Source organism: Meriones unguiculatus, chromosome 1 (assembly GCF_030254825.1).
Source record: "Meriones unguiculatus strain TT.TT164.6M chromosome 1, Bangor_MerUng_6.1, whole genome shotgun sequence".
Lineage (NCBI taxonomy): Eukaryota > Metazoa > Chordata > Mammalia > Rodentia > Muridae > Meriones > Meriones unguiculatus.
This window is the reverse complement of record NC_083349.1, coordinates 149,898,147-149,926,123: the sequence shown is the minus strand read 5'-3', so window position 1 is coordinate 149,926,123 and position 27,977 is coordinate 149,898,147. Positions and strand designations below refer to the sequence as shown.

Sequence of the window (27,977 nt, the reverse complement as noted above, 5' to 3'; positions counted from 1 at the left end):
GGACGCTATTTTTACTCTTCTTGGTAAGGGTAGTTTCAGGAACACAGAACTAGTTCACTTGTCCCAGCTCATCACCAAGTTGTGTCTTCTTCCTGTGTGTGAAAATCAGTCTGGAGGGCTCCTGAGCTGGGCTTTCCCAGCCCAGTTTCATGCTTTCTTGCTCCCAAACAGCAAAGAGATTCTTGCTAGAGTCTCACTTGGTCTCTTAAAATGTAATTGCCTCGGTTTGATCCGAGGCAATACACACACACACACACACACACACACACATATATATATATACACACACTTGTAAGGATTTTCTGTTTTCCCCGGGACTCAGTGAAGTGGCTCACTTCGTTCTAGGCTCCAGCTCATCTGGAAATCGCCAGGGATGTGCTCACTCGAGGAGGTGACGTGGCAGACTGAGATTGTCTGGGCCGTTATGCTGGTGATCTCTCCCTGCTTTTGTCTGGGAATGGGTGCTGCTTCAGACTGAGGACAGGCTTCTGAAAGAAGAGCTTCACACATTTTGTTGTTACAATTTAAAAGTCTGTGAAGTTTATGCTGAGGGAACTTGAAACTTGAATAGGGGTGTGGTAGGTCAACAGTGGGTCACCTCCTTTCTAGTTTGCTTTTTTATATAATTTCACTTATTTATTATTTATTTAATTTATATATGGGAGGAGCTCTGGGGACACTGGGTGTTGATTTTGGCCTTCTTTCATGCGGATCCTGGGTATTGAACTCAGGTCCTCAGGCTGGATAGCAAATGTTTTCCCAGTTGAGCCACACCCATGATCCTGCTTCGTTCTGAGTAGTCTCACCCAGTAGCTCACCCTGCCCTGGAATTCTCCGCTTATCCCAGACTGCCTTCAAACTCCAACTGATACTTTGCCTCAGCCTCTGGAGTGATGGGGTGACAGGGCTGAACCGCCAGACCTGGATTTCTTCACCAACCCTATATCTGACAGAGGGCTAATATCCAAAATATATAAAGAACTCAAGAAGTTAAACAGCAACAAATCAAGTAATCCAATTAAAAAATGAGGTACAGAGCTAAACAGGGAATTCTCAATATAAGAATGCTGAATGGCAGAGAAAGACTTAAAGAAATGCTCGACATCCTTAGTCATCAGGGAAATGCAAATCAAAACGACCCTGAGATTTCACCTTACACCCATGAGAATGGCTAAGATCAAAAACTCAAGTGAGAACACATGCTGGAGAGGATGTGGAGAAAGGGAAACCCTCCTCCACTGCTGGTGGGAATGTAAACTTGTACAACCACTTTGGAAATCAGTCTGGTACTTTCTCAGACAATTAGGAATAATGCTACCTCAAGATCTAGCTATACCACTCCTAGGCATATATCGAAAAGATGTTCAAGTACACAACAAGGACATTTGCTCAACCATGTTCATAGCAGCTTTATTCATAATAGCCAGAATCTAGAAACAACCCAGATGTCCCTCAATTGAGGAACGGATACAGAAATTGTGGTACATTTACACAATGGAACACTACTCAGCAATTAAAAACAAGGAAATCATGAAATTTGCAGGCAAGTGGATGGAACTAGAAAAGATCATCCTTAGTGAGGTATCTCACGTTTTCACTTTAGATAGGTAAAAGGTTTTCTAGTTAAAAAAAAAAGTTGTGTAGATTTAAGATTAACGTTTTAAGTTAATTGCTTAACATTTGCTTAAAAGATTAAGTTAGGAAAAAGGTTTTTGTGGACATTCAGTGGAGCATGGGTGTCTTTGGCAGGTATGTCCATGCCATCACTCTACTCCATCACCACCTGGGGTGGTGTTTGATTGTTGCCACTGTGAATCTTCATACTCACACGGCCTCTCCCAGTACACTTGGAGAACAGATTTCACTAGTTCCCAGAGTGTTTTTCCAGTCCTATATTGTGGAGATAAAAGGAGTGTGTATCACAATATTTGTGACCTCAAATACTTTTGTAAAGTTCTAATTTATATGGAAAAGTCTCTTGGTTGTTCTCCAGCTATCATGTGCCACGGATGGACAGGAAGGGGAGAGTTATTAGCAGTGAATGCAGCCAGGAAAATTGTATGCAGGTGACAGTAATTTAGATAACTGACATAACCTTCTGAAGTATCTGGCTTATCTTTTTTATGATAGCTCATATGTCAGAGACTAAATGCTGGTACCTTTATTCAAGTGCTTTGAATATGCTGCATAGAGGTATGGCCTAACTTAGAGGTTCACACAGTGTTCACCGGTGGAAAACCTATTGTGTATCAAGTATGATTTTTGGAGAAGTTCCCCTACATCAAGAAGTTCCCATCTTGAAAACAGTTGTGGTCAGAATCTGTAATGATTCGTACAGTAGGTGCTAGTCTGGACCTAGATTTTTATTTTATTTATTAGGTTTTTATTTATATTTTTATCCATATTAGGTATTAATGAATAAAATATGAAGGATCCTAAGCAGTTACTTCTGCATGGGTACTAGAAGTCTGTATATGATTAGCAACTATTTTAGACTTTGTCTAGATGACATCTCTGAAATGTCCCAAAGGCTCTCAGTGGTGGGACATGGCCCTTGCTCCAGGTCTGGAACACAGTAAGTTGCCTGTAGTTTTCATGTTCTTTTTTTTTTTAAAGCCATGTTGAATAAATTGCTACTAATGCATATTTATCATACATACTCATAACCATCATCACTGAGATCTTCATATATGCCTATAGATGTTATTTGTTCATATCTCTCCTCCAAGGTTTCCTCTCTTGTCCCCTCCTGTAGCCCCTCCCAACCCCTAGTCCTTCCTCCTTCTCTAGTGGTCCCTCCATGGTTCGTGTTAAAGATGTTCCTGTCTCCCCACGTAAGGGGAAACGTGGGGTGCTTGTCATATTCTGGTTTATTTGCATAGCATGACACTTGGTTCCGTCCATTTCCTGCACAGGCCATGACTGTAAGAAATCTGAATCAGCTGGGCACCCCCAAGACTAAGTTCTCAGCACAAAAAAAAACATTTATTTGCCCCAGAGAATAAAGGGCAGGGAGTAAGACAAAACAGGAGTTAGAGGACCAGGAAGAAGGGGACAGGAACTAAGGAAAGGTTGAAAAGGTATTTGTCCTGGAGGGACATAGGAGGGACAAGGACTGCCTCTGGATAGAGAGGTGACAGACATGGCCCTTGGGTAAATGCAGTTCATAAAGGTAAACAGGAAACCCCATGCTAAAATGAGGTGTTTAATTTTAATTGGGTGTGTTAATTAGGTGAGTCAAAGGGGGCTTTTGATTCCCAGACTTCAATACTTTGATAGCTGGACCTTGGTAGTCAGCCTCAGGAGGAGGAAGTGGCCACATAAAGGAATAGACCTCGGTGGCTGGCTTTAGGACTCTAATCTAATAGTTCTTTAGCAAGGCAGAGTGAGTGGGGAAAAGGATAAGGCCTGCCAGAGCCCCCTGCTTGAGTGGACTAGTATCCCCTCAATGACTTCTTTATTCTGTATGGCTGAGTAATGCTCCATTCTCTCTATAGGCATGTATGCGACACCTCAATTGATTGATTCCATAGCCTGGCTACTGTGAGCAGTGCTGCAATCAATATGGGCATGCAGGTATCTCTTACCTGTGGACCTTGCGTCCTTCAGAACAGACCCACAAGTAGTATAACCTGATCACACGGTAGTTCTCCTTTTAGGTTCTTATTTATTTATTTATTTATTTTGAGAAGACTCTAAACTGGTTCCCTAGAGCCTGCACTGGTTTATTCCCACAGCGGTGCACAAGGTTCCACTTCTGCCATAGCATCACTGCTATTTATTCTAATTGATCGATGGGTTAATTGGTTATCACCACCCTCCGAGGGAGGAGGCAGAATCTCACTGCACTTTCGGTTTTTACTTCTCTGATGGATGAAGGCAGTGAACATTGCTCATGTACTGATTGCCATTTATAGGTCTACAAGGGGGGAGCATCTGCTAATCCTTTGCTCACTTACTCACCGGGTTACTAGTTTGCTTATTAACTTTTTTTTTTTGAGTCCTTTATACTTTGGATATCAGTCTTCAGTCGGGTGAGTTTTTGGAAGGGATTTTCTCCCATTCTGTGTGTTATCCCTTCACTGCACTGCTTATTTCCTGTGCTGTGCAGAAGTGTTATGACTCAATCACATATGTCAGTTCTTGCTTTTGTATTCTAAGCATCAAAATATTACTGCCTGTGTCACAGTACATCAACGCATTATAACATATTTCTTCTGGTAGTTTCAATGTCCTGGTTTTCACATGAAGGTCATCGATCCATTTTGATTTGTTTGAGGGATTGTCTGCACTGGGTTGGATTATAGGCATCTGTATAGATTGTCTTGATTGAAATAGTGAGTGCGGGAAGACTCAACCCAGTGTGGAGTACCAGTCTGTAGGCAGGAGATCCTGAGCCATGTAAGAGTGGAGAAGGTACGCTCAGCACAGGCACACAAGGGGGCGTATACGCACTCACCTCTCTCTTGGTGTGACCACAAGCACGCGATGCAGTGACGTCCCTTCAATAATGGAGTGTAATGTGAAATTGTAAGCTGAATAAACCTCTTCTCCATTGTTGTCAGGATGTTTTGTCACGGCGGCAGAGAGGAAACTAAAGCAGGCTGGTGGGGTTGAGAGATCAGGGTCTAGTAGGCATCACCTAAGCAAGAAGCGCTATCTCCAGCCCTGCCTGTTGACAAAAGTTCTCCTCTCCAGCATGTGCTTTGGAATTTTTGTCAAGGTTGGTAAGCGCAATTGTGTGAGTTTATTTCTGGCTCCTCACCTCCATTACACCAGTATACGCACCTGTTTTCATAATTCCATGTTGCTTCTGTTTTTTATCATTCTCTAACACATTTTTGAAATCAGGTATTCTGATGTCCCTGGCATTGTCCTTTTTGCTTAAGATCTCTCTTGCTACTTGGGGGACTTTTGCACTTCTGTTTGCACTAAAGGATTCTAATTTTCTGTTTTGGTGGAGAATGTCACTGGTGTTTCACACCGACCTGTAAATCTCTTTCACTCTAAAGGCCATTTACATAAGATTGGCCCTCTGCATCCGTGAACAGCCTTCCCACTTTCTAGTGCCTTCTTCACTTCTTTCCTTCTGTGCTCTGTAGTTTTCATTCTTAGAGGGGTTTCCACTTTCTTCTGTAAGTTTTTTCCTAGCTTTTACTATTTTTCTAAAAGCTGTTATGAAAAAGATTGTTTTCTTTTTTCTTTTTCTTTTTTTTTTAATATTCTCAGCAGTTGCCAACACATAGGAAAGTGATCTGTACATGTGTGTGTGAGTGTGGTACAAGGGGTTGAAACCAGGACCTTGCCCATGCTTGTCCTGAGCTATGTCCCCAGCCTGCTACTCATTTCTGTGTTGATTTGTATCCTTTCTGCCTTACTGAGTTTGTTTATTGGTTCAAGGAAACTTTCATTGGAGTCTTTAGGAGTTTCTTTCCATTTTGAAATGGAATTCATATTGGTGTGTCTGTGTGCTTGCTCGTGTGTTTTATTGTAGAAGCCACATGAAAGCATCATCCCCAGGAGCCAGCGTTATAGGTGCTGGTGAGCTTCCTTCTGTGAGGACAGTACCCGACTTTGGTTTTCTGCTAGAGTAGTAAGTGCTCTTAACTGCTGAACCACCTCTTAGCACATTTAGGATTTACATACAGAATCATGTCATCTGCACACAGGGATTATTTACTCTCCTCTTTTCCGTATTTATAGCCTCTCTTCTTTCCTTCCTTCCTTCCTTCCTTCCTTCCTTCCTTCCTTCCTTCCTTCCTTCCTTCCTTTCTTTCTTTCTTTCTTTCTTTCTTTCTTTCTTTCTTTCTTTCTTTCTTTCTTTCCTCTTGCCAAGTTACTTTGACTAAAGGTGCAAGTATATATTGAATAAGGCTTCTTTGTTTTGTTCTTGATTTTAGAGGAATTGTTTACAGTCCCTTATGATCTTGTACTCTTTTAAGCCATCTGTGGCCCCGTGTCCAAAAGTGCTGCTACTTTGCTGTCTAGTGGCTACCCAGGGACAGTAGACGGCTCTATCCAGCTTCTGACAGTTTCTTTTTGGGCTCTGAGGATACGGGGGTGACAGGAGAGCCCCAGGAACCTGTTCTCCTGAAATCTGGTTTACATGATAATAAGTTGAGACTTTTCTGCTTACTTTGTGGGATTCTTGTCCTCCTTCCGTTCTTCAAGTAGTACTCCAAGATCATTACAAGCAGAGTTAGAAGAGTTTTTTTTTCGCCACATGCTTCTGAAGCTGGTGGACCAGAAACCAGCTTATGAAATGAATAGTCAGTGTTCCCTTGTGTTCACATTCTCAAAGAACACAAATATCCTCATTTAGGCCAAAAATATGTAATTTTAAAGTGGAGCCAGCTTTATAATATTTGAAAACAACAAGTTATAGTTATTTGGGTTTTGTTTGTTTGAAGACATTTCCCTGAGAAGACAACAAAAGAAAAAGTAGGCAACAAAATTTATTGTCAGACTGGATCCAGTTCCCCAAAACTGCTGGAGGCGGGTGGGTTTTGTTGTGGGGAAGCAGACATTCAATTTCTTTTGTATACTAAAATTTGTCTTCCAGACATTTACATTATAATCAGCTATTATCGTGCCGAGTTATAAATAGTATTTATATGGGAAACAGACCAGTTCAAGTGAAGTAGAAAATGCCACCATTCTTTTGAACAAGGAGAGGCAGCAGGAGACTGAAATGAGAGCCTGAGTTGCCAAACCCTTATGTAAAGCTTCTGCACCTTAGTGGATTCCCTCATGGAGCCCGTGGCATCAACAGTGTCTCAGGTGTGACCCCAGAGATTGGTGGTCACTTTCAGAGGAGATCAAGCCAGAGGATCTGGGCTGCCCTGGAATTCTTAGGTGAAGCCCTGCTGCCTCAGGGTTCTTCGTTGGCTTGCTTGTGGTAGATATGATGTGATTTTGACAAATTGTAGCGTGTGTGACTTGGGTCCTTCTGAGTATGTGCTGTTAGAAACTAAAGAAATTGTAGGATCTCTCTTTTTTTGTTATTTGTTTCAAGGATTATACGGTTTATTAAATTTAACAAAAACTAAAAGCAGTTTCTGCTTTTGCCAGTTTCCACTGCTTGTATTTACTCCCAAAGACCACTCCAAACCCACCATTTCTTATGGTTTGTTTCTTTGTTTATTGTCTTTCAGGACCATAATTGTGCTGTTATCCATTGATTTTCATTTTTAGGTACCACTTCCTGACAGCCCACATTTGTCATATGTCCTGGTTTCAAACTGCTTTACTATCTTTCTATTCTTTCAATACAGGATACTACTTTATTACTATTGTATTATTTGTATATCATTATTTTCCAAGTTTGTAGCTGGCTATAATTTGTCTTTATTCCTCCTCCCCTCTCTCCCACTCTCCCTCCCTCCCTTCCTTCCTTCTTCACTTCCCTCCTTTTCGTTAGTCACCTATTGTTACAGTGTTAGTTGGCACCTTGACAAAACCCAAACTCTCTGGGAGATGGGCCACTGAGCATTCTTGTGGGATGTTATTTATGTTCATTGCTATAGCTATGGTGGGAAGACCTTTGGTTCAAACTTAGATCCTCAGGCTCACACTCTTACTCACAAAGCCATCTCTGTAGCCTGGCTTATTGCTTTTTATAGACTTTAAAAATGTTTTATAACAACAGACAAGTGTCGAAGAGAGTTGCGACTATTTAAATGTAGATTTCATGTACTAAATATATGATCTGTATTTATTTTAGGATCATTTTAGTACCAACTTCTGAACTTGACTTTGTAGCTCACAGAACCAAGCGCCTATTACCCACAGTTATTACTCACTAGCCTCTTACTGCAGACATGATTCTATGGATGCATAGACAAAACCACACAGCATAAGATATACAAATTAATAACTAGCTTCATTGTAATGTTTGCTCCTATGTAATTAAATATTATCCCTGAAAGAGGATTAATGCCTTTCTTTCTGTCTTGTGTTTAAATAGCTCAATCTCTGAAAGAATTTGCAAGGCTGCTTATTGCCGTGGAAGAAGAAAGGCGGAGACTGGTAAGTTTGTTCCTTATTTCTTATGAATCTTGCTTTGTCTAAGCATGCCAGAAAGAAGAATTAGATAGTTATACAGCATCTCATGACCAGAAACACAAAGCAAATGCTACACATAATTTTGAAAAGATTTGTGACTGTAATTTCTACTCTTACTAGTAAGATAAACCATTTTTTATTTCTTTCGTTTGCTCAGCAAATATAAATTATCTTTATTTTCTTTGTCATTTAATTCCTGTGAGAATTGAAACTATTGAAGCAAACTTCCTTTAAGAAACCATTCTTCTTCAGCAGACATTCAGAGGTCATTTTACTGCAGGAATGGTGTTATAATAGAGGTGTATTTTAAGCTTTAAGGATAACTTATGGAAGAAAAGCTGACTTTATTAGACTTTTAGGGTGAGACTTTTGAAAAGATGACACTGAGTGAGTTCATGAAAGCTGGGAAGATTTTGCTAGCTGGGAAAAATGGAGATAAAATGTTTTTAGGCCAATAGGTTAGCTTATGTAAAATATTAGAACACAATTATTGGTAACACTTTTTTTTTTTATTCAAAGTATAATTTTGGCCTGGGTGTAGTGTTGCAAGCCTTTAATCTTAGCGCTCAGTTCAAGGCCTAGTTACATAATGACTGCTAAGAGACCCACAGATACACGGTGAGACTCCGTCTTAAAAAATAAAACAAAACAAACAAATAAAAAAACCAGAAAGCCATAACAAAAACAAAAACATGGGCAAAACCAAAAAAAGAAACAATAACATAAGCTGAAATGTTGGGGTGCTGGTGAGTTGGATCAGCAGTTAAGAACACTTGTAGAGGACCTGGGTTGGGTTCTCAGCCCTCACATGGTGGCCCACAGCCATCTGCAACTCCAGTTCCAGGGAACCTGATACCTCCTGGCTTCTGCAGGCACAGCATGCACATTGCGCACACGCATATATTCATTAACAGGGACGTTTCCGGTGTGTCTGCAGTTAGCTTGTTTTGAACAATGGATTTCAGATTTATTATTATTGATTCTTTTATTGTTTGTGTGCACATGTGCGTGCTGTGTGTATCACAGTGTTTTTGTAGAGGACAGAGGACAACTTTGTGGAGTTGGTTTTCTCCTTCTTTATATGGGTTTTGGGGATCAAACACAGGGCACCTGGTTTGTGTTGAAAGTGCCTTTAGCGAGGGAGACACTTTGCTGGCTTTCAAGTTAACCATTAGAAATAAGTTTTAGATTTGCAGGCTTCTGTATGAACAATGTAGCGAAATGAATTTTCCTGAAATCAAAACCTCAGTGTCCCACACGGATAAAGTTCTGACTTTTGTCTCCATCACACTGTGGTGGCTTTTCACTCCCTGACTTCAGGTTATCTGGAGAGACAGGAAGGCTGCCTTGAGGGGTGGTCCATCCCCCTCAGTCCATCACAACGTCAACAGCGGTGGTGACACTTTCTGTTGCTTGTTGTCATTTCATCTCTGTCACTATGATAACACACCGCAACAAAAAGCAATTTAGAAGATGAAGGGGTTCCAGAGGGGGCCAGTCCCTCATGGTGGGAAAGGCATGGCAGGCAGCAAGAGCAGGAAGCTGGCTGGCTACATTTTCGTGGAGGAAGCTGGAATGGGAGAGAGGGTGAGTCCCTGGAGTCTGGCTGGAGAACCTCAGAGTCCACCTCGGCTGTGTACTTTCTCCACCATGGCTCTACCTTGTAAAGGTTCCACAGCCCTCTCAAACATTTCCACTACCTGGGGACCAAGCGTTAAAAAAATGAGGTGTGGAAGGTTCTTTTCATTCAAAGCGTCACATTACTGACAATCATAGCACTTAGTTGTGCTTTCTTAAGTGCACAGATTACCTCAACTTTCACTCCTGCTGAGTGTTGTCAGGAGTCTGAGGCAGAGCTCAGTAAAGGAGTTATTTAGTGTCACATAGACCAATAGCAGAACAGAGATCTAAAGCTCTGACTTTCAAGTCCTGTCTCAGCTCACTCTTCTATGATACTTTGTGTCTTTTGATATTTAAATAAACATATGTTGTATTGTCCTAAAAAGACACATTCATGGGTTATTTTAGAAGGATGTTTGGATAGTTGTGCTTTTCCTCTCTAAAACTCAGGTAATAATGTTTGACATTTTAGCACCAGCTAGGTCCATCAGTGGAAAGTTGCCATACCAGACTGTGTGTGTGTGGGGGGGTGTGTACCTGTGTGGGTGTGTCCATGTGTGCATGTAGATGCATGTTTATTCATAGAGCTGGTCTCCTTGATTTGATTTTAGTATGCCTATGGGCTCTCACAGTCCCCGTTTATAGGGTGGCTCCTTTTCCACTTTTAGGAACTAGTGATTTATCAGGTAGTGCCAGACAGGTGATATTATTTATCTGTGCACTAATTGCAGAATCATCCTTCATCCTCAAAACTGTGTCAAATGCTGTTTGTAAACGGGAGTCGCTTGGTCAAGTTGAAGCCCCTTCTTAGAAAATCACTATTTTACATACAGTGGAGTGACTTAGATCAGGGCACAGCCCAAACTAACAACTGTTCGCTTTCCTGACTGCCTCGCTTCCCTTCTTGCCTCTCCCCTTCCCTCCCTTCCTTTCTCCTCCTCTTTCCTCCTTCCTTCCTTCCTTCCTTTCTTCCTTCCTTCCTTCCTTCCTTCCTTCCTTCCTTCCTTCCTTCCTTCCTTCCTTCCTTCCTTCCTTCCTTTCTCTCTCTCTCTCTTTCTTCTATTAGTTGAAGTCATTAGTCAAGAGGACAGAAGAATGAGAATATTTTCTAGGATTTGGGGAAGTATTTCAAAGAATTCATATTATAGAGGACTGAAGACTTGTAATGACAGCTAAAAGTATGTTAAAATTCTAAAAATACCTCAGAATAGAAATTGTATAACGGTCACTCAGTGAAGCCTCTCTTGGCAGGCTGCCTGCAAGCATTTCACTGCTCATTTAACACTTCCACTCTGGAGTGTAAGAAAGGCAAGTAATGGGAGATAAGGCCAACTGTTCATGTGTATTCCTTGCTAGCTTTCAGAAGAATGTTTGGAAAGTTATACACTTCCTCTGTAAAACTCAGGTACTATATTGTTTGATGTTTTCTGTTCATGACTGGTAATCTACAGAGAACTAAGCTGGTATTAACTTTAAAATATATTTGTACTGTGGCATTCTGTTTTCAGGAACATTCAGGCATTTTTCTTTTTCTGCTTGAAATTGGTGTCATAGTGCTTGTTATCTTCCTGGCTAGACTTAAAACTGCTGAACTTAGAGATTTGTAAGTGAATGCCTGAAAATAGACATCTAATCTTTCTATACCTTCCTATTTCCCAAGACCTATTTATTCACACTATTGATTTACAATTGCTGACTATCTGGAAAAATTTTAAGGCATTTTCCTCCCAGATAACACTTGACCCATTTTAAACAGGGCATGCTAGGCGAAGTACTTTCTCGTTGTTTTTATGCTTTCTCCCTCCTCATCATTATATATATTGTATATGATGTTAAAAATGTCCTTTTCTGTTTTGCTACTTCAGCACAATTCCCTGGGCAGGGTTTTATTGCTAGCAGATGTAAGTGTTCTTGTTCCTAATGATGGCTTCCAAATGGACACAGCACTTGGGCCTCTATTCTCTCTCATTTGCTGTTTATCTTGTAGGGTTTACATCCTTTACTTTGTAGACTGAAAACTGTACATCATATTGGAAAATTGAGCTTTTACCTTTTCACATTCCTTTTTTTTGTGTTGTGTTTGTGTGTGTGTGTGCTCATATGTGTATGAGTTTTAACACATGCATGGAGGTCAGAGGGCAACCTTGGGAGTTGGTTTTCCCCTTCCACCTTCTTTGAGACAAGTCTCCTGCTTCCTCACTGTGTTCACCTCTCTGGCTGACCCTGAGCTTCTGAGCGTTCTCCTGGCCCCGCCTCTCATCTGCCATGGGAGCCCTGAGATTATGAGAGTGACATGTCATGTCTGGTGTGACATTGCTTCTGTCATTCAACCTCAGCTAACGCATCATGCTTGTACAGCAGCTGCGCTGGCCTTTCAGCCATTGCCACAGCATTTGCCTTTCGCTTTTAAGATTGCACGTGCTTTGCAAGGTGATCCATTCTTTTTTTATTGGTGGTGTTGATTTGTTAGTCTTTGCTGTATCTGTGAACTATGATATGGTGCTGCTTTTCGGTACTTAAGTAGCACACAAATCTAGTTTGATGCCCTAAGAGGTAAATATTTGTGATGTCAGTGTGTAACTATTCTACAAAAGTTAATACTTGGATGGTGAATTTAATTTTAAAAATAAAGGAAATGGAGAAAAGTGTGAAGTGAAGTTTTAGGCAACAAAGTAGTGAATTGGTGGAAAGGGTCAGCTCAGAAATTAGGGACATAACTGTTTTTCTTTAGGGAGCAAATTGCATTGCCCTTCTTTCTGATGTAAACACAGGAACTGTATACATTTCCTACAGAAGGCATAGAAAATCTTTGATAGCCACTAAGAGAAGGGCAAAAACATCTGTAAATTTGCCTTTTGTATTTCTAATTAGTTATAAGAAACAATAAGTAGAAATGTCATGTGCTCTTTATTGCATTTTCCCTAATGATAGTGTGATAAGCAAAATGAGCCAGACTCCAAAAGACAAATACTGGTTGTTTTTCTTATATCCACAATCTAGGTGTGTGTGTGTGTGTGTGTGTGTGTGTGTATTTAATGTTTATAAAGCAAGAAGGGCATATATATTTATACTATATATATTTATAAAAGAAGAACCCAGATATATATGTGAAAGGAGAAGGGCAACTATTTAGGGGAGGAAGGGGGCAGTGGGAGGGGAAGTGGGAAACTGGACGGCAATAGTACAAAACACACACATACGGAAATGTCACAATGCAGTCCATTATTTCATATGTCGACTAAAAACAACTTATAGGCCATGGGGAGCCTTTGAAAAGGGAAGTCATATTTGGCAAACATTTACAGTAGTCTTTCTTGGAGCTGGATATTGTTCCTTGAGCTTGGAATACAGCAAGAAGCCAAAAGAGGTTCTGCCGTGCAGTCAGGATAGATGGAGATCACATAGGAGAAAGTCGGGGTTAGTGTCAGGAAGGACAGGGCAGAGGGTGGTGGAAGGAGTGTGGGTGTGGAGTATTAGGAGAAAGCAGGCAGCCCTGAGGCATGGTTAAGTAGAGACCTGGCAAAATAAGAGTGAGTCACTTTTCAGATCTGGTCAAATGGTTTGCCTCTAGCACAGAGGACTGCAGTCAGTAACAAGCCCATCCAATTAGGGGAAAGGATCCAAAGGCAGGCAGCAGTCAGAGACAGCCTCTGTTCCTGCTGTTAGAGGTCACACCTGAGGACTAAGCTGCACATCTGTTACTTATGTGGGGGTCCTGGGTCCATCCCATGTATGCTTTTTGGTTGGTGGTTCAGTCTCTTTGAGAACCTATGGGCCCAAGTTAGATGCTTCTGTAGGTTTTCTTATGGTGTCCTTGATCTCCCTGGCTCTTTCCATCCTTCCTCCCCATCTTTCACAAGATTCCCTGCGCTCTGCCTAATACTTGGCTGTAGGTCTCTGAATCTGTTTTCATCAGCTGCTGGGCGAACCCAATCAGATGACAGTTACGCTAATCTCCTGTCTGCGAATATTATTAATAGTGTCAGGGATGGACTCTCTCTCATGGCATGGAACTGAAGATGGGTTAGTCATTGGTTGGCCATTCCCTTACTTTCTGCTCCCTCTTTATCCCTGAACCTCATATAGGCAGGAAGGTTTTGTGGGTGGGTTGGTGTCCCCATCCCTTCATTGAAGTCTTGCCTGGTTAAAGGAGATGACCTTTTCATGTTCCAGATCCCCTATTGCTAGGAGGCTTCATGAGGGTCAACCTCGTAGATTCCTGGGAGTTTCCACTGTCCTAAATTTCTAGTTTCTCCTAAAGATACGTTGCACTGATTCCAGCTTTCTCTTCCATCATCCTCCCCAGGCTAATGCTATATCTTGATTGTTCCTTTTCCCTACTCCCCTTCTACCCAGTTCCCTCCCTCTCTTTACCTCAAATTTCTATTTTATTTCCCCTTCTCACTGTGATTCAAGCATTCTGCCTTGGGGCCTTCCTAGCTTCTTTCTGTCTATGGATTGTAGCATGGTTATTCTGGACTTTACGGTTAATGTCCACTTATAAGTGAGTAAATGCTATGTTTGTCTTCCTGGGTCTGGGTTACCTCACTCAGGATGATCTTTTCTGGTTCCATCCATTTGCCTGCAAATTTAATGATGTCATTGTTTTTAATAGCTGAGTAGTATTCCATTGTGTAAATGTACCAATTTTCTTTATCCATTCTTCCATTGAAACAACATCTAGGGTGTTTCCAGCTTCTTGTTATTACAATACAGCTGCTATGAACACAGTTGAGTAAGTGTCTTTGTAGTATGGTGGATTATCTTTTGGGTATATGCCCAGGAGTGGTACAGCTGGGTCTTGAGGTAGAACTATTCCTAAGTTTCTGAAAAACTACCAGTTTGCTTTCCAAATTGATTGTACAAGTTTGTATTCCCACCAGCAGTGGAGGAGTGTTTCTCTTGCTCCACATCCTTGGAGGAGTGTTCCTCTTGTTCCACATCCTCACCAGCAAACTGTCTCCTGAGTTCTTTATTTTAGCAATTCTGATGGGTGTAAGATGGAATCTCAGAGTTTTGATTTGCATTTTCCTGGTGACTAAAGGTGTTGAAAATTTCTTTAATTGCTTCTTGGCCATTAAAGACTCCTCTGTAGAGAATTCTCTGTTTAGCTCTGTACCCCATTTTTTAATTGGGTTGTTTGATTTGTTGCTGTCTAATTTAGTTCTTCATGTATTTAGAAGTATTTAATTTAGTTCTTTAGTTCTTCATGTATTTTGGATATCAACCTTTTGTTAGATATAGAATTGATGAAGATCTTTGTCCATTCTGTAGGCTGTCATTTTGCTCTGTTGACAATGTCCTTTGCCTTACAGAAGTTCTTTTATTGTACAGGATTGTTTTTGCTATCCTGGGTTTTTTAATTTTCCATTTGAAGTTGAGAATTGCTCCTTTAAGGTCTATTAAAAATGTGTTGGAATTTTGATGAGAATTGCATTGAGTCTGTAGATTACTTTGGTAATATGGCTATTTTTACTGTGTTAATCCTATGGTTTTATAAGGATGGGGAATCTTTCATTTTCTGATATCTTTTTCTATTTCTTTCTTCAAGGATTTGAAGTTCTTGTCATACAGGTCTTTCACTTGCTTGGTTAGAGTTACACCAAGATATTGTATATTATTTGTGACTATTGTGAAGGGTATTATTTCCCTAATTTTGTCTTTAGCTTGTTTATCATTTGTATAAAGGAGGGCTTCTGATTTTTCTCTTTTGAGTTAGTTTTGTGTCCAGCCACTTGGCTGAAGGTGTTTATCAGCTATAGAAGTTCTCTGGTAGAATTTTTGGGGTCACTTATGTGTACTATTATGTTTTCTGGAAATAGTGCGACTTTGACGTCTTTCTTCCCATTTTTTATCTCCTTGATTTCCTTTAGTTGTCTTATTGCTCTAGCTAAGACTTCAAGTACTATATTGAATAGATATGATGAGAGTGGGCAGCTTTGTCTTGTCACTCATTTTCATGGAATTGCTTTATGTTTCTCTGCATTTATTTTGATGTTGGCTATTAGCTTGCTGTATATTGCCTTTATTGTGTTTAGGTATGTGCCTTGTATCCCTAATCTCTCCAAGACTTTTATGATGAAGCAGTGTTGGAGTTTGTCAAAGGCTTTTCTCAGCATCTAATGAGATGATCATGTATGGGTTTTTTTTTTTCTTCTTCTTTCAGTTTTTTTATATAGTGAATACATTGACCAATTTTTCATATGTTGAACAATCCTTGCACCCCTGGGATAAAGCCTATTTAATCATGGTGGGTGACGTTTTTGATGTGTTCTTTTATTTGGTTTGCAAGTATTTTTTTTTTTGCATAAGTTTAAGTCAATGTTCATAAGGGAAATTGGTATGAAATTATCTTTGTTTGTTGAGTCTTTCTATGGTTTAGGTATTAAGGTGACTGTGGGCACATAAAATGCATTTGGCAATGTTCCTGCTGTTTCTATTTTTTGTGGAATAGTTTGAGTAGCTTTGTCATTAGCTCCTTATTGAAAGCCTGGTGGAATTCTCTGCTAAAACCATCTGGTCCTGGGCTTTTTTTGGTTGTGAGTCTTTTAATTACTGCTTCTATTTCCTTATGGCTTATAGGTCTATTTAAATTGTTTGCCTGATCTTGATTTAACTTTGGTTAATGGTATCTGTCAAGAAAATTGTCCATTTAGTTTAGATTTCCAAATTTTGTGAAGTACAGGTGTTTTGAAGGAAGACCTAATGATTCTTTGGATTTCTTCAGTGTCTGTTGTTATGTTCCCCTTTTCATTTCTCATTTTGGTGATTTGGATTATTGTCTCTTTGCCTTTTAGCTACTTTGGCTAATGGTTTGTCATAATAACTCTTGCTTTTATTGATTTGTTGTATTGTCCTCTTTGTTTCTAATTGGTTGATTTCAGCCCTGTTATTGACTATTTCTTGCTGTCTGTTCCTCTTGGATATGTTTGCTTCTTTTTGTTTTAGAGCTTTCAGGTGTGCTGTTAAAATTGCTAGTGTGAGATCTCTCCAGTTTCTTTATGAGGCACTGGTGCTATAAACTGGCCTCTTAGCACTGCTTTGATTGTGTCTCATAAGTTTGGGTATGTTGTGCATTCATTTACATTGAATTTCAGAAAATCTTTAATTTCCCTTTTTATTTATATCTTGACCCAGTGATCATTGAGTAGAGAGTTCTTTAGTTTCTATGAGTTTGTAGGCTTTCTGCTGTTTCTGTTGCTGTTAAAGTCCAGCTTTAATCCATAGTGGTCTGATAAGATACAAGGGGTTATTCCAATTTTCCTGTATCTGTTAAGGTTTGTTTTGTGTCCAACTATATAGTTAATTTTGGAGAAGGTTCCATGAGATGCTGAGAAGAAGGCATATTCTTTTGCATTTGGGTGAAATATTTTGTAAATACCTGCTAGATCTATATGATTCATAATGCTTGTCAATCTCATTATTTCTCTCTTTAGTTTCTGTCTGGATCATCTGTTTATTGGTGAGAGTAGCATGTTTAAATTTATTATTTATTACAGTTTATTCACTTTGTATCCAGCTGTAACCCCCTCCCTCTCTTCCTTTATCCCTCCCTCTCTCCCTCCGGAGGCCCTCCTCCTCTTCTAGCTGACCCTAGACTATCTGGTCTCATCAGGACTGGCAACATTGTCTTCCTCTGTGACCTGGCAAGGCTGCATCACCCAGGGGGAGGTGATCAGAAAGCCTGCCACTGAGTTCATGCCAGAGACAGCCCCTGTACCCCTTACTAGGGAACTCACTTGGATAATGGGCTACATCTGAGCAGGGTTTTAGGTCTTCTCCATGCATGGCCCTTCTTTGAGCTATCAGTCTCTGCAGGGCCCCCAGGGCTCAGTTTGTTTGTTTTTTATATATAGTCTTATCTTTTTTATTTTTTTATTAATTACACTTTATTCACTTTGTATCCCCCCATAAGCCCCTCCCTCCTCCCCTCCCAATCTCATCCTCCCTTCCCCTTCTTTAGGCATGCCCCTCCCCAAGTCCACTGATAGGGGAGGTCCTCCTCTCCTTCCTTCTGATCTTAGTCTATCAGATCTCATCAGGAGTGGCTGCATTGTCATCTTCTGTGGCCTGGTAAGGCTGCTCCCCCCTCAGGGGGAGGTAATCAAAGAGCAGGCCAATCAGATTATGTCAGAGGCAGTCCCTCTTCCCATTACTATGTAACCCACTTGGACACTAAACTGCCATGGGCTACATCTGTGTAGGGGTTCTAGGTTATTTCCATGCCTGGTACTTGGTTGGAGTATGAGTCTCTGGGAAGACCCCTGTGTTCAAATTTTCTGGTTCTGTTGCTTTCCTTGTGGGGTTCCTGTCCTTTCTAGCTCTTACTGTTTCCCACTTCTCACATAAGATTCCATGCACTCTGCCCAACAGTTGGCCATAGGTCTCAGCATCTGCTTTGATAGTCTACAGGGCTACATCTGTGTAGGGGTTCTAGGTTATCTCCATGCATGGTACTTGGTTGGAGTATGAGTCTCTGGGAGGACCCTTGTGTTCAAATTTCTGGTTCTGTTGCTCTCCTTGTGGAGTTCCTGTCCTCTCCAGATCTTACTATTTCCCACTTCTTATATAAGATTCCATGCACACTGCCCAACAGTTGGCCATAAGTCTCAGCATCTGCTTTGATAGTCTGCAGGGCAGAGCCTTTCAGAGGCCCTCCGTGGTGGGTTTCTAGCTTGTTTCCTGTTTTCTTCCTCTTCTGATGTCCTTCCTCTTTGCCTTTTGGGATGAGGATTGAGCAATTTAGTCAGGGTCCTCTCTCTTGATTAGTTTTTTTAGATGTACAGATTTTAGTAGGTATATCAAATATTACATGTCAATATGAGTGAGTATATACCATATTTTGTTTTAATAATTTTTTTTGGCTCTGTTGGTTTCCTTTTAGAGCTCCAATCCCCTCCAGGTCTTTCTATCTGCCCCCTTTTTTTCATAAAATTCCATGCATTGTGCCCAAAGTTTGACTATGAGTTTCAGCCTCTGCTTCAATACCTTGATCAGTAGAGTCTTTCAGGGGCCCTCTGTTGTAGGATCCTGTCCTGTTCCCTGTCTTCTCCTGCTTCCAATGTCTATAGCATTTGTCCTTCTGAATGAGGATTGAGCATCTTTCCTAGGGTCTTGTTGTTTAGCTTCTTTAGGACTGTAGATTTTAGTAGGTTTATCCTATATTGTATGTCTAATAACCACTTATGAGTGAGAATATACCATGTGTGTCTTTCTGTTTCTGGGTTACCTCACTCAGGATGATCTTTTCCAGTTCCCGCCATTTGCCTGAAAATGTCATGATTTCCTTGTTTTTAATAGCTGAGTATTATTCCATTGTGTAAATGTACCACAATTTCTGTGTCCATTCCTGTTGTGAGACATTTACTGAACTGGAGTTTTATCACATTTCTCCCTCTCTTTTCTCCTTCAAACCTTTCCATGTAACCTCCACACGTGTGTGTGTGTGTGTGTGTGTGTGTGTGTGTGTGTGTGTGTGGTATGTGTATGTATGTATGTATATGCACAGATAGATAAATACAACTTGCTTAATCTCCATTTTTATTGTTTGTGTGTATTTGGGTTAAGGGCTGACTATTCTGCGATGGACAACGAACTAGCATTTCTTCCTGGGAAAGGCTAATTCTCTTCTCCCAGGAGTTATTCATTGCCTTCAGTCTTTGATATAGGAGTGGGATTCCATACAATTCCCTCCTCGTGTTAATATGTCCACTGACATTGCTATTGTTCATGCAGCTATTTCTAAGAAAGCCTGTTTCACAGCCAAGTTTCTTTATTGTGGCTCTCAAAATCTTTTCTCTCAGACAGGCATAGTGGTGCACGCCTATAATCCCAGCTCTTGGGGAGGCAGAGGCAGGTGGATCACTGTAAGTTCGAGGCCAGCCTGGTCTACAAAGTGAGTTCAGGACAGCTAAGGCTACACAGAGAAACCCTGTCTAGAAAACACCAAAAACAAAACAAAACAAAACTTTCCTCTCCCTCTTTTGTGATGTTCTTTTAAAAGAATTAACTCCCATATACAAGTTGCTCTTTTCTATAGTAGATGTCTTACTTCTAAGTTACGAAGGAAATTAGGGGTAAATGATTCCAAGAAGAGAATATAATAATGATGTTAATAGTTGGGTGCAGTTGTGCACACCTATAATCCGACAGCCAGAGGCAGTCGGATATTTGTGGGTTTGAGGCCACCCTGATCTACAAAGCAAGCCCAGGACAGCCAAGGCTACACAGAGAAATCCTGACTTCAAAAACAGAAGATGTTATCAACTGCTGTAGTTATTTTCTGTAGAAATGTTTTGTTTTTATGTGAATGTGCATGCATATGTGTGTATGTACTTGAATACATGTATATGTATGTGTGTATGCATGCATTCTATGTCTATATGCGTGTGTGTGTGCTCATAGGTGTGTGAGTGTCTAGGAGACCAGAAGAGAACATTGGGTCTCCGGAAGCTGGAGTTCGGATCTACTTGATGCTGGGACCCAAACTCCAATTCTCTGCAAGCTTAGCAAGTGCTCTTAACTGCGGATCCATCTCTGCAGCCCCTGGCTTTGTTTTCGTGCACTTGAATCCCAGAGCATACCACAGGTTACCTTAACCATTTAGAGTGAACGCTAATGGTGTTTATGGTGTTCAGTGTGCATGTTACTGTCTCCCGCGTCACCACTGTGCAGCTTCAAAACTCTTCCCATTGAGCAAACCCTTCCTACCCCACACCTGCTTTCTAGCCCACCTTCCTCATGTAGACAACTTCATCCAGCATTGATACTTTGGGGACTGGCTTTCTTCACAGAGAGTAACACCTTTGGGTTTTCCCATGTTATAGCATGGGCCAGAACCCCCGATTTCCTAAAATTGAATATCTTTTCCTAGTACGAACACACACTTTACGTATTCATCCTTCACCAAAGGACACTGGACTGCTTCTAATTTTAGCTTTTGAACAGTGGCGATATGAACATGGGTGAATGGACGCATGCTTGAGACCCCGCTCTATGCGTGTATACACAGTATGTATGTATTTCAGAAATGTACTTAAAGATCATTCGTGTGACTATTTTTGGTAATTTTTTATTCTTTGACAGTTTTGTGAGTACATATGATGTGTTTTGATCATATGCAGTCCCCATTCTTCTCTCTCTCTTTCTCTTTCCCTCCCTCCCCTCTCTCCCTATGGAACCTTCTGTTTTTCATACATCTCTCTCCTACTTTCATGTCCATATCCCACTGGGTTTAGTGAGAACCACTTGCATTTTTGTAGTTGTGCATAGTAAAGTACTTACTGACTTACTTTCTTATGGGAACATGCCAGTGGCTACACCTCTGAATAGAAGTGATTGCTCCTTCCTATGAAAATGCCAACAGCCAGTTGCTCTGTAGTTAGGGAAGGCCCTCACCATGCTGAAATACTGACAGACCTGACCTTGTGCTTTCACTTGTTTTGTGAGACAGGGGACCATGGCTTACTTAGCCAGACCACTCTTGACCTTTCTTTATAGTGGAAGATGCCCTGAAATTCGGATTCACCTCCAGATTTTGAGGATAACAATCACTCGCTCAGTTTACAGACTGCTGGGGATGGAAGCCAGTGCTTCCTGAACAATAAGCAAGCGCTCCATCAGCTGACCTCCATGTCCCTCCCCATGCCTGGTTTTCTGAGAGACTGCCTCATTGTTTGTCAAGGCAGCCATTTGTATGTAGACAGCTTGTGGCTCTAGTTTCTTTACATCCTTGCTAACACTTCTTGTTTCTGATTTTCTAGTAACCACCCTAAGGGGTGTGAGAAGCTGCAGTATAATTTTGCTTTTATTCATGGCTGGCTGGGTGGCAGATGCTTTATCTGATGAATTTACACATTTATTAGTAAGCTTTTAAAGCAAAAGAAAATGTGGAGTATTTCAGAAGACATTGTTGTAAGACACGTGCTTTGTGGTAGAACAGATAGTGTCAAAACATGGAAAATACGTTTCTTTGTGCACGTTATGGTGTTAAGTGAAGAGCAATGATCGTTGCAGAAACAGGAGTCTACAGCGTGTTTGTACTCTGGATGATTTAGTCATTTGAAGCTTCATTATTTTAATTGGCAATAGTTAAACAACAGTAATTTCCTTTGCCTTTTGTTCTTTCCAGACAAGCATTTTAAAAAGCTTTTATAGTCAGCCTCAGAAAAGCATGCTGTAAAAATGAGAATAGTTTGGTGTTTCCACAGCCATTCTTGTTGTTGTAATTGGAGCTTTGATGGTGGAACTGAAAACTGAGGCAGCCTAGGATGCGATCCCAGCCTCACTGGGCATGTGGCAACAAAAAGTAGGAGATGGAGAATGTCAAAGAGAAACAGGAATCCCAGGAAGCCTGGCTCATCCCGGTAAATGGAGCACTGACTGGGGCACAGTCCACCCAGAGCAGAGGAGAGCAGGAGTTTGATCCAGGACTGGTGACGTTTTGAGCTTCCTTGCTGCAGAGGACTCTCTCCCACACTGAGGGATACTTAGTGACATCCCCCAGCAGTAGACTCCTCATCTGCATCCTTTTAATGGAGACAGTCCCAGCTGGCACCAGGCCTTGCCAGATAGATTCAGCTGTGAACCCCTGGCCTTTCGTATTTACTGCGAGTCATTTCTAGTGGATCTGAGGGTATCCCTTGACATCACCTGGCTTAGAGTTAACTGGGGGTACTTATCACTCATGTCCATTAGCCTTTAGCTCTTAAAGGTAAGGCATTTCTCTTTACATATAATAAGCTGGAGCTCAGGAAATGTTTGCTGGGTTGCACTCTGATGAATTATATCAGTGCGAATGTGTAACACAGTCATAACTTTTCTAAGGTTTGTATAATATAGATTCCATACCTTCCTATAACAATGCATCTTGTTGAAAACCTTGTTTTATATGCATGGCAAGTAGTTTGGGAAGCACTTACAGTAACTCACTTTGTGCACAGAGCCACCGTGCAAGGAAAGTTACACAGCCTCAGTTTCATAAAAGGACAGGTTGAGGCTTGTCTATACTGACTGCATGGTCAAAACTCCAGAAGGACAGTGCCGGACCCCACAGAAGACTTCATTTCTGGTTACTGTTGTTGCTAAGAGTGAACAGGGCAATGAAGGGCTTTGGAGGATGGCTGTGGTGGTTCACAGACCAACCAAACCAACAGTCTGCCTGTGGGAACCTCACCAATGCTCAGCCGGGGCTGAGCTTTCATTCACCGCTTACTGCTTCCAGGAAGCGGTGATTTCAGATATTCCAATCAATTCCCTCTGGCTCTGGTAGTCTAAGGACAGACCTACTATGGTGGGTCGTAGGAGAAGGGGATCATATTCCAAAGGAGGCCAGAGAAGCCTGATCTAGCCCTGAATGTTCCGCCTGGCCTTCACATCATCCTTCCTCTGCGGTTATCATCTTTGTTTTAGCTTCATTTGTGTCTTTGGCTGGGCCAACGTGTGGAAATGCAGTTGCCCACTGGCCCGTTGTTCCTTCTTGATCTGCATCATCTGATGGCCACTGTGCTGTAATGGGGTGAGGGGCAGTAAGCCGAGCAGTGAGTGCTCTTTAGGTGCTGAGGCCCCACACAAATAACAGCAGTGAGCGGGTGCGGCGAATGCTGGTAGTGATGCACACAGGAAGTGCTGTGCGAGTTCAGAGGAGGTGGGGATTATGTCTAAGCGCCTTCAGCAGCAGACAGAGTGGGAAGGGAAAAGACAAAGGGTGTGTGGGAGGAAGTGGCTGGGCAGTTGACTCAGGTCCAAAATTGTCTCATCCACAAGAGCAATTGTCGGAGTACGTGTGTAAGTCAGAGCTTGTCTGTCAACAGGAAAATGTGCGTTATACTGGTGTCTTCCCTAACTCAAAGCACTGGTGTTTGCAGTGGGAAGGTGTGTGGGAGAAGAGCTTCAGAAGACCCCAGTTCAATCTCCAGAACCCATGATGAAAACAAAACAAAACAAACAAAACAAAAAACCCAGACAGGTATAGTTGCACATGGCTATAACCTCAGTGTCCGTGCTTTGGGGACAGGTGGATCTTGGAGACTTCCATACTACCCTGCTTACAGTTCTTGGTCATTTTTAGACGAAGTCATGAAAAAACAAAAACAGAAATACCTCGCCCAAAGAACCACACCGAAATTTGTCTAAATGTTGTGTATTTCTGACATGAACACTCAACCACTCAGCTATAATCTCCCCCCTCTTTCTTTCTTTCTTTTTTTTTGTGTGTGTATGTGTTAGCTATTGATAACAGCTTCTCTCTGTGTTAATGCTGAAAGGAAATAGTGGTTGGAGACAGAGAAGAAGGAATGTGAATTTGGGAGGAGTAGAAATAATACAGACAGGGCTCCAGCTGACTGCATTCAGGTGAAGGTCTGGTCAGGGGAGACGGAGGGACGGCTATGTGACTAGGGGGTGAGTGCATGCAGAGAGAATGTGTCGGGCTTAGCTCATTGAAGTTTAGGAGAGATAACATAGTCCAGTGATCTCACAGCCTGAGAGGAGTGGATCCTGGATCTGTCTCTCATTAGCCTTGTGACTTTGGACATAATATTTAGCATTTATATGCTTAGTTCCCCACTATTAATCTGAGGATAGAATATCACCAAAATAGGGTCCGTGTGAGATTTGCTAGCATTTATGAACCTCTTATAATTTCAGCTGCCACATAAGATTTAAATAAAATCAAATTAATAAGTTCCATCTCAAATTTGTGTACAAATACAGAATAATTAGAATCTAGGATAGAGCAGGAGCTGTTCATTTTTAAGCCATTTTCCCCTCCTACTTTTATTTATTTATTTATTTATCTATTTATTTATTTCATTTTAAAAACTTGCTTTGATCAATATTGGTATCACAGTATTGATTTTTCATCTTTGCCTTTTCCCATTTCCTTTTGGGTGTGATATTTTTGGGCATTTTTGTATGTTTGTTCAGATTTTTGCTTGATTGATAGAAGATCCCAGCTTCTAGAACTGCCATTATTCTCAATTGACAGTAAATGTGCAAAAGGCAGTAAAAGATGTGAGCCTTGGATTTCACATGTATGTGAGTAACAAAGGTCTACAAGTCCTTCCCTGATTTCCTGTCTCCTTCTCTCCTCCCTCCCTCCTTTCTATCACTGTCCCTTTCCTTCCTCCCTGCCTCTCTCCATTTCCCTCTCTATCTTGTCCCCTTCTCCTTCTGATGCTATGTTTGTCCTGTCTTCAGAGCTCCCCTTGAGGTTACTGGGCTGTTCTGGAGGGGCAGAGTTATGATATACTGAGCCAGAGAGCAGTAAGTACCAGAGTCAGTCACCACGTGGAGCTTTACGAACTCTGACAGGTGAAGGCAGCCATGACTGTCTTGGCAGATTTGTGTAGTGACTGCGTTGGGGCCTTTGTTCTTCTCAGTAGAGCAGCTCATGATGTGCTTTGCCTTAGTCTGGAAAGTTACTAACCTTTTAAAAGTGGCTTTAAATAGACGAAATCACTTGCAGTACGAGTGATCCCTCACAGAGTCCGAGAACGCAGCCCCTTGACACTTGCTGCAGTTCCTAGTGGTTCAGTGTGCTGAGTCAGGTTTATGGTGCTGCATTATTTCAATCCAGCCATGTTCTGTGCTAGCATAACAGGCCCTGAATATGTGCACACATATAAAAGTATAAAAGTGTGTTCATGAACTACATGTAAATAGTTTTAAATTCAGAACACAGTTTGACTTATTTTCAGGAACAGGAGAGGCCTGCAGTGGTTACTATATTGTTGTCTTAGTTATTAAAAAAAAAACAAAAAAAACAAAAAAAACGTTTTTTGCTTTGTTTTGAGGCAGGGTCTCCCACCATAGCTCAAGGTGGCTTTGAACTTAGATGGCTTCTTCTGCCTCAGCTTCTTGAGTGCAGGTGTGAGCTACCTCCCCCTGCTCAATCTCTCAGTGTTAGTGTAGTAATTTTTAACTGTAGAGCTGGTCTAATACAAACACGAAGCTTAGTTTGTCCCTTTCAGAAACACACCAAAGCATGTTCAAGCTATATTTATTCAAGGAGGAAACCATGTATTTTGGGTAAATATGCACAAATAAACAAAATGGTATACCTTTATTTAAACAAATCAACAGAGCTACCGGCTCTCTAGAATTCTTGAGGTGTTGGGACTTTCATAGTGGCTGTTCCGTGAGAAACCATTTTATTTTATTCTTTAAATTTCTTTTAGTTTAGAAGAAAACCGTTAGGGTTTCTTCTTTCTTTGTTTTCTTTATGAATTGTTTCTCTTCCCTTCTCTCTTGGAAGGTGTGAGAAAGAGTTTTGATAGCTTTGGAGTCATGCTTAAAATACAGTTCTATAGGTAAACCATACCTGGAGTTGGGACTAAGCCCAGCAGGAGGACATGGGGTTCTGTCTTCTGCTCTGGGGGTATGGTGGGTGGGAGCTAAGTTAAACTCTGCAGAACTTAGAAAACAACTCGGTCATAGACGTAAAGGAAGGTGCAGAAAGGAGTGTGTGACTGAATAGCTGCTCGTGGATACTAAGAATGCGTGAGATTTGAGTCTTTAAAACGTGGGTGAATTTTAAGCCCTTCAGGTGGGAGGACCAAGATCCCTGAGGCGAGCAAGAGCTTCTTGAATCAGAGCAGTTTTCAAGTCTCCTCCCAATCCCCCAGATAATACAGGCCACAGCTGTTAATTACCACCAGAACTAGATGGTAAGACCTGGAGACACCACGGGGTTTGGTTAAAGGACAAACGGAAATCCAGCTGAAGCTGAGTGTAAAGCCCCTTCCTTTCTGGCTAGCTTCATATACAGACTTCTGGGAAATACTTATCAACAAAATAGTACTCAGACAGGGACCCTCATGCTACACTACTGATCTTTCAGGCAGGACATACCTGATAGTGTTCTAGTGGCATGGCCTTTAGGGAACAGCCCAGTGCTTTCTGATTGATTTTGAAGGCCCCTCCACAGCAAAGAACCTCATGTAAGTTACTGTGAATTTGCCCCAAAGCCCATGCTTGTGTATTACTCTTATTTTATTTTAATTAACATTACTTTTTTTTTCTTTTGGTGGCAAATGATAGACTTATTTATGATGACTCTAAACTTAGGTCATTTCCAGATTCAGAATTATATTTTCTATTTATCTTGCCCCTCTAGAGGGGAAAATCATTAGCTGCTGTTAATGAATGCCCAGTGGCTCTGCCTGTGACGCCCACAGACATGGGGCAGAGTCAAACATCTGCTTCTCTAGGAGTCCTCCGGGTGGTGTCAAGAGCTCTGAAGATGGCACTTGGTGATCTTTGAGCTGAAGCTAGACATTTTGCCAGCTGCCTGGAGCATAAACGAATTTAATTTGTAATTTTGCCAAACCATACTCTCAATTGATTCTGAATCATTTACAAATTTGATATTTTCTTATTATTTTTCTCACAGATATACCCATGATTGATTTATTTCATTTGAGGCTTTTTGTTTTGTTTTGTTTTCATTTTTATGCTAGGCAAAGTGTCTACAGGGAGTTTCTGCCCTTGCTTCCATTTACAAATTTCAATTTCACAGTGTATCTTCAGAATAGCTCAGTACCTGATGGGCGTGTATTTTTCATTCAAGAAGAACAAAGTTCTTGATCGTCAGTGCCCAGAGGAATTTCAGAGTAGAAGGCAGATGCGAGGGTGAGGCAGGCAGGTGTGTCAAGTTGGAGTGTGTTTTTGTAAGTGGAAAATAAAACAAGTTATTGCTTAAGTGGCTGTCCCACAACTCTGTTTTTTTTTTTTTTTTTCTTGCATAAAGCATGAGTAAATTGGATTGTACAACCAAATTTTCCTGTAAAAAAGATTCATCCTAAAATTTAATCACTGCCCTTCAGGGATGAGTGAACTATTTCTACAGTTTATACACTGTAGTGATGTGATCTCAAAGGCTTCCAGAGGGATTTAAGGGAGAGACCTCCTGCCATCACAGAGAGCCGCCCTCCGCCCAGGCCAGCACAAACGGTGTTGTCTTCCACTGGGCAGAATTGCCTCATGACCCATTCTTCTCTTTCTTTTTTAATTAACTGATTAATCTTTTATGTGCTTTGGTGTTTTGCCTGAATGTGTGTTTCTTGTGTGAGGATGTCAGGTCCCCTGGAACTGGAGTTTCAGACAGTTGTGAGCTGCCATGTGTCTGTGCTGGGAACTAAGCCTGTTCTCTCAATTGCTGAGTCGTCTTTCCAGCCTCCATTTCTTACTTTTTTTTCCAACAGACAGTATACTTTCAGAGCTTGCAAAAGTAACTACGTAGGATCCCAAAGTGGAACATCTTTACATAATTAATTAACCCCTATGAATGAAGA

At 41.2% G+C, this 27,977-nt stretch overlaps 1 protein-coding gene across 2 annotated transcripts in view; it reads left to right on the top strand.

Moving 5' to 3' along the window:
* The window catches only part of Arhgap42 (Rho GTPase activating protein 42), a 218,773-nt gene that overhangs the window by 77,874 nt on the left and 112,922 nt on the right, over positions 1 to 27,977 (top strand). For both annotated transcript variants that reach the window (XM_021643311.2, XM_060369291.1), the window contains one exon: positions 7,967 to 8,028. In XM_021643311.2, coding sequence (XP_021498986.1) covers positions 7,967 to 8,028 — 62 coding nt within the window. The remainder of the gene's footprint in view (positions 1 to 7,966; positions 8,029 to 27,977) is intronic.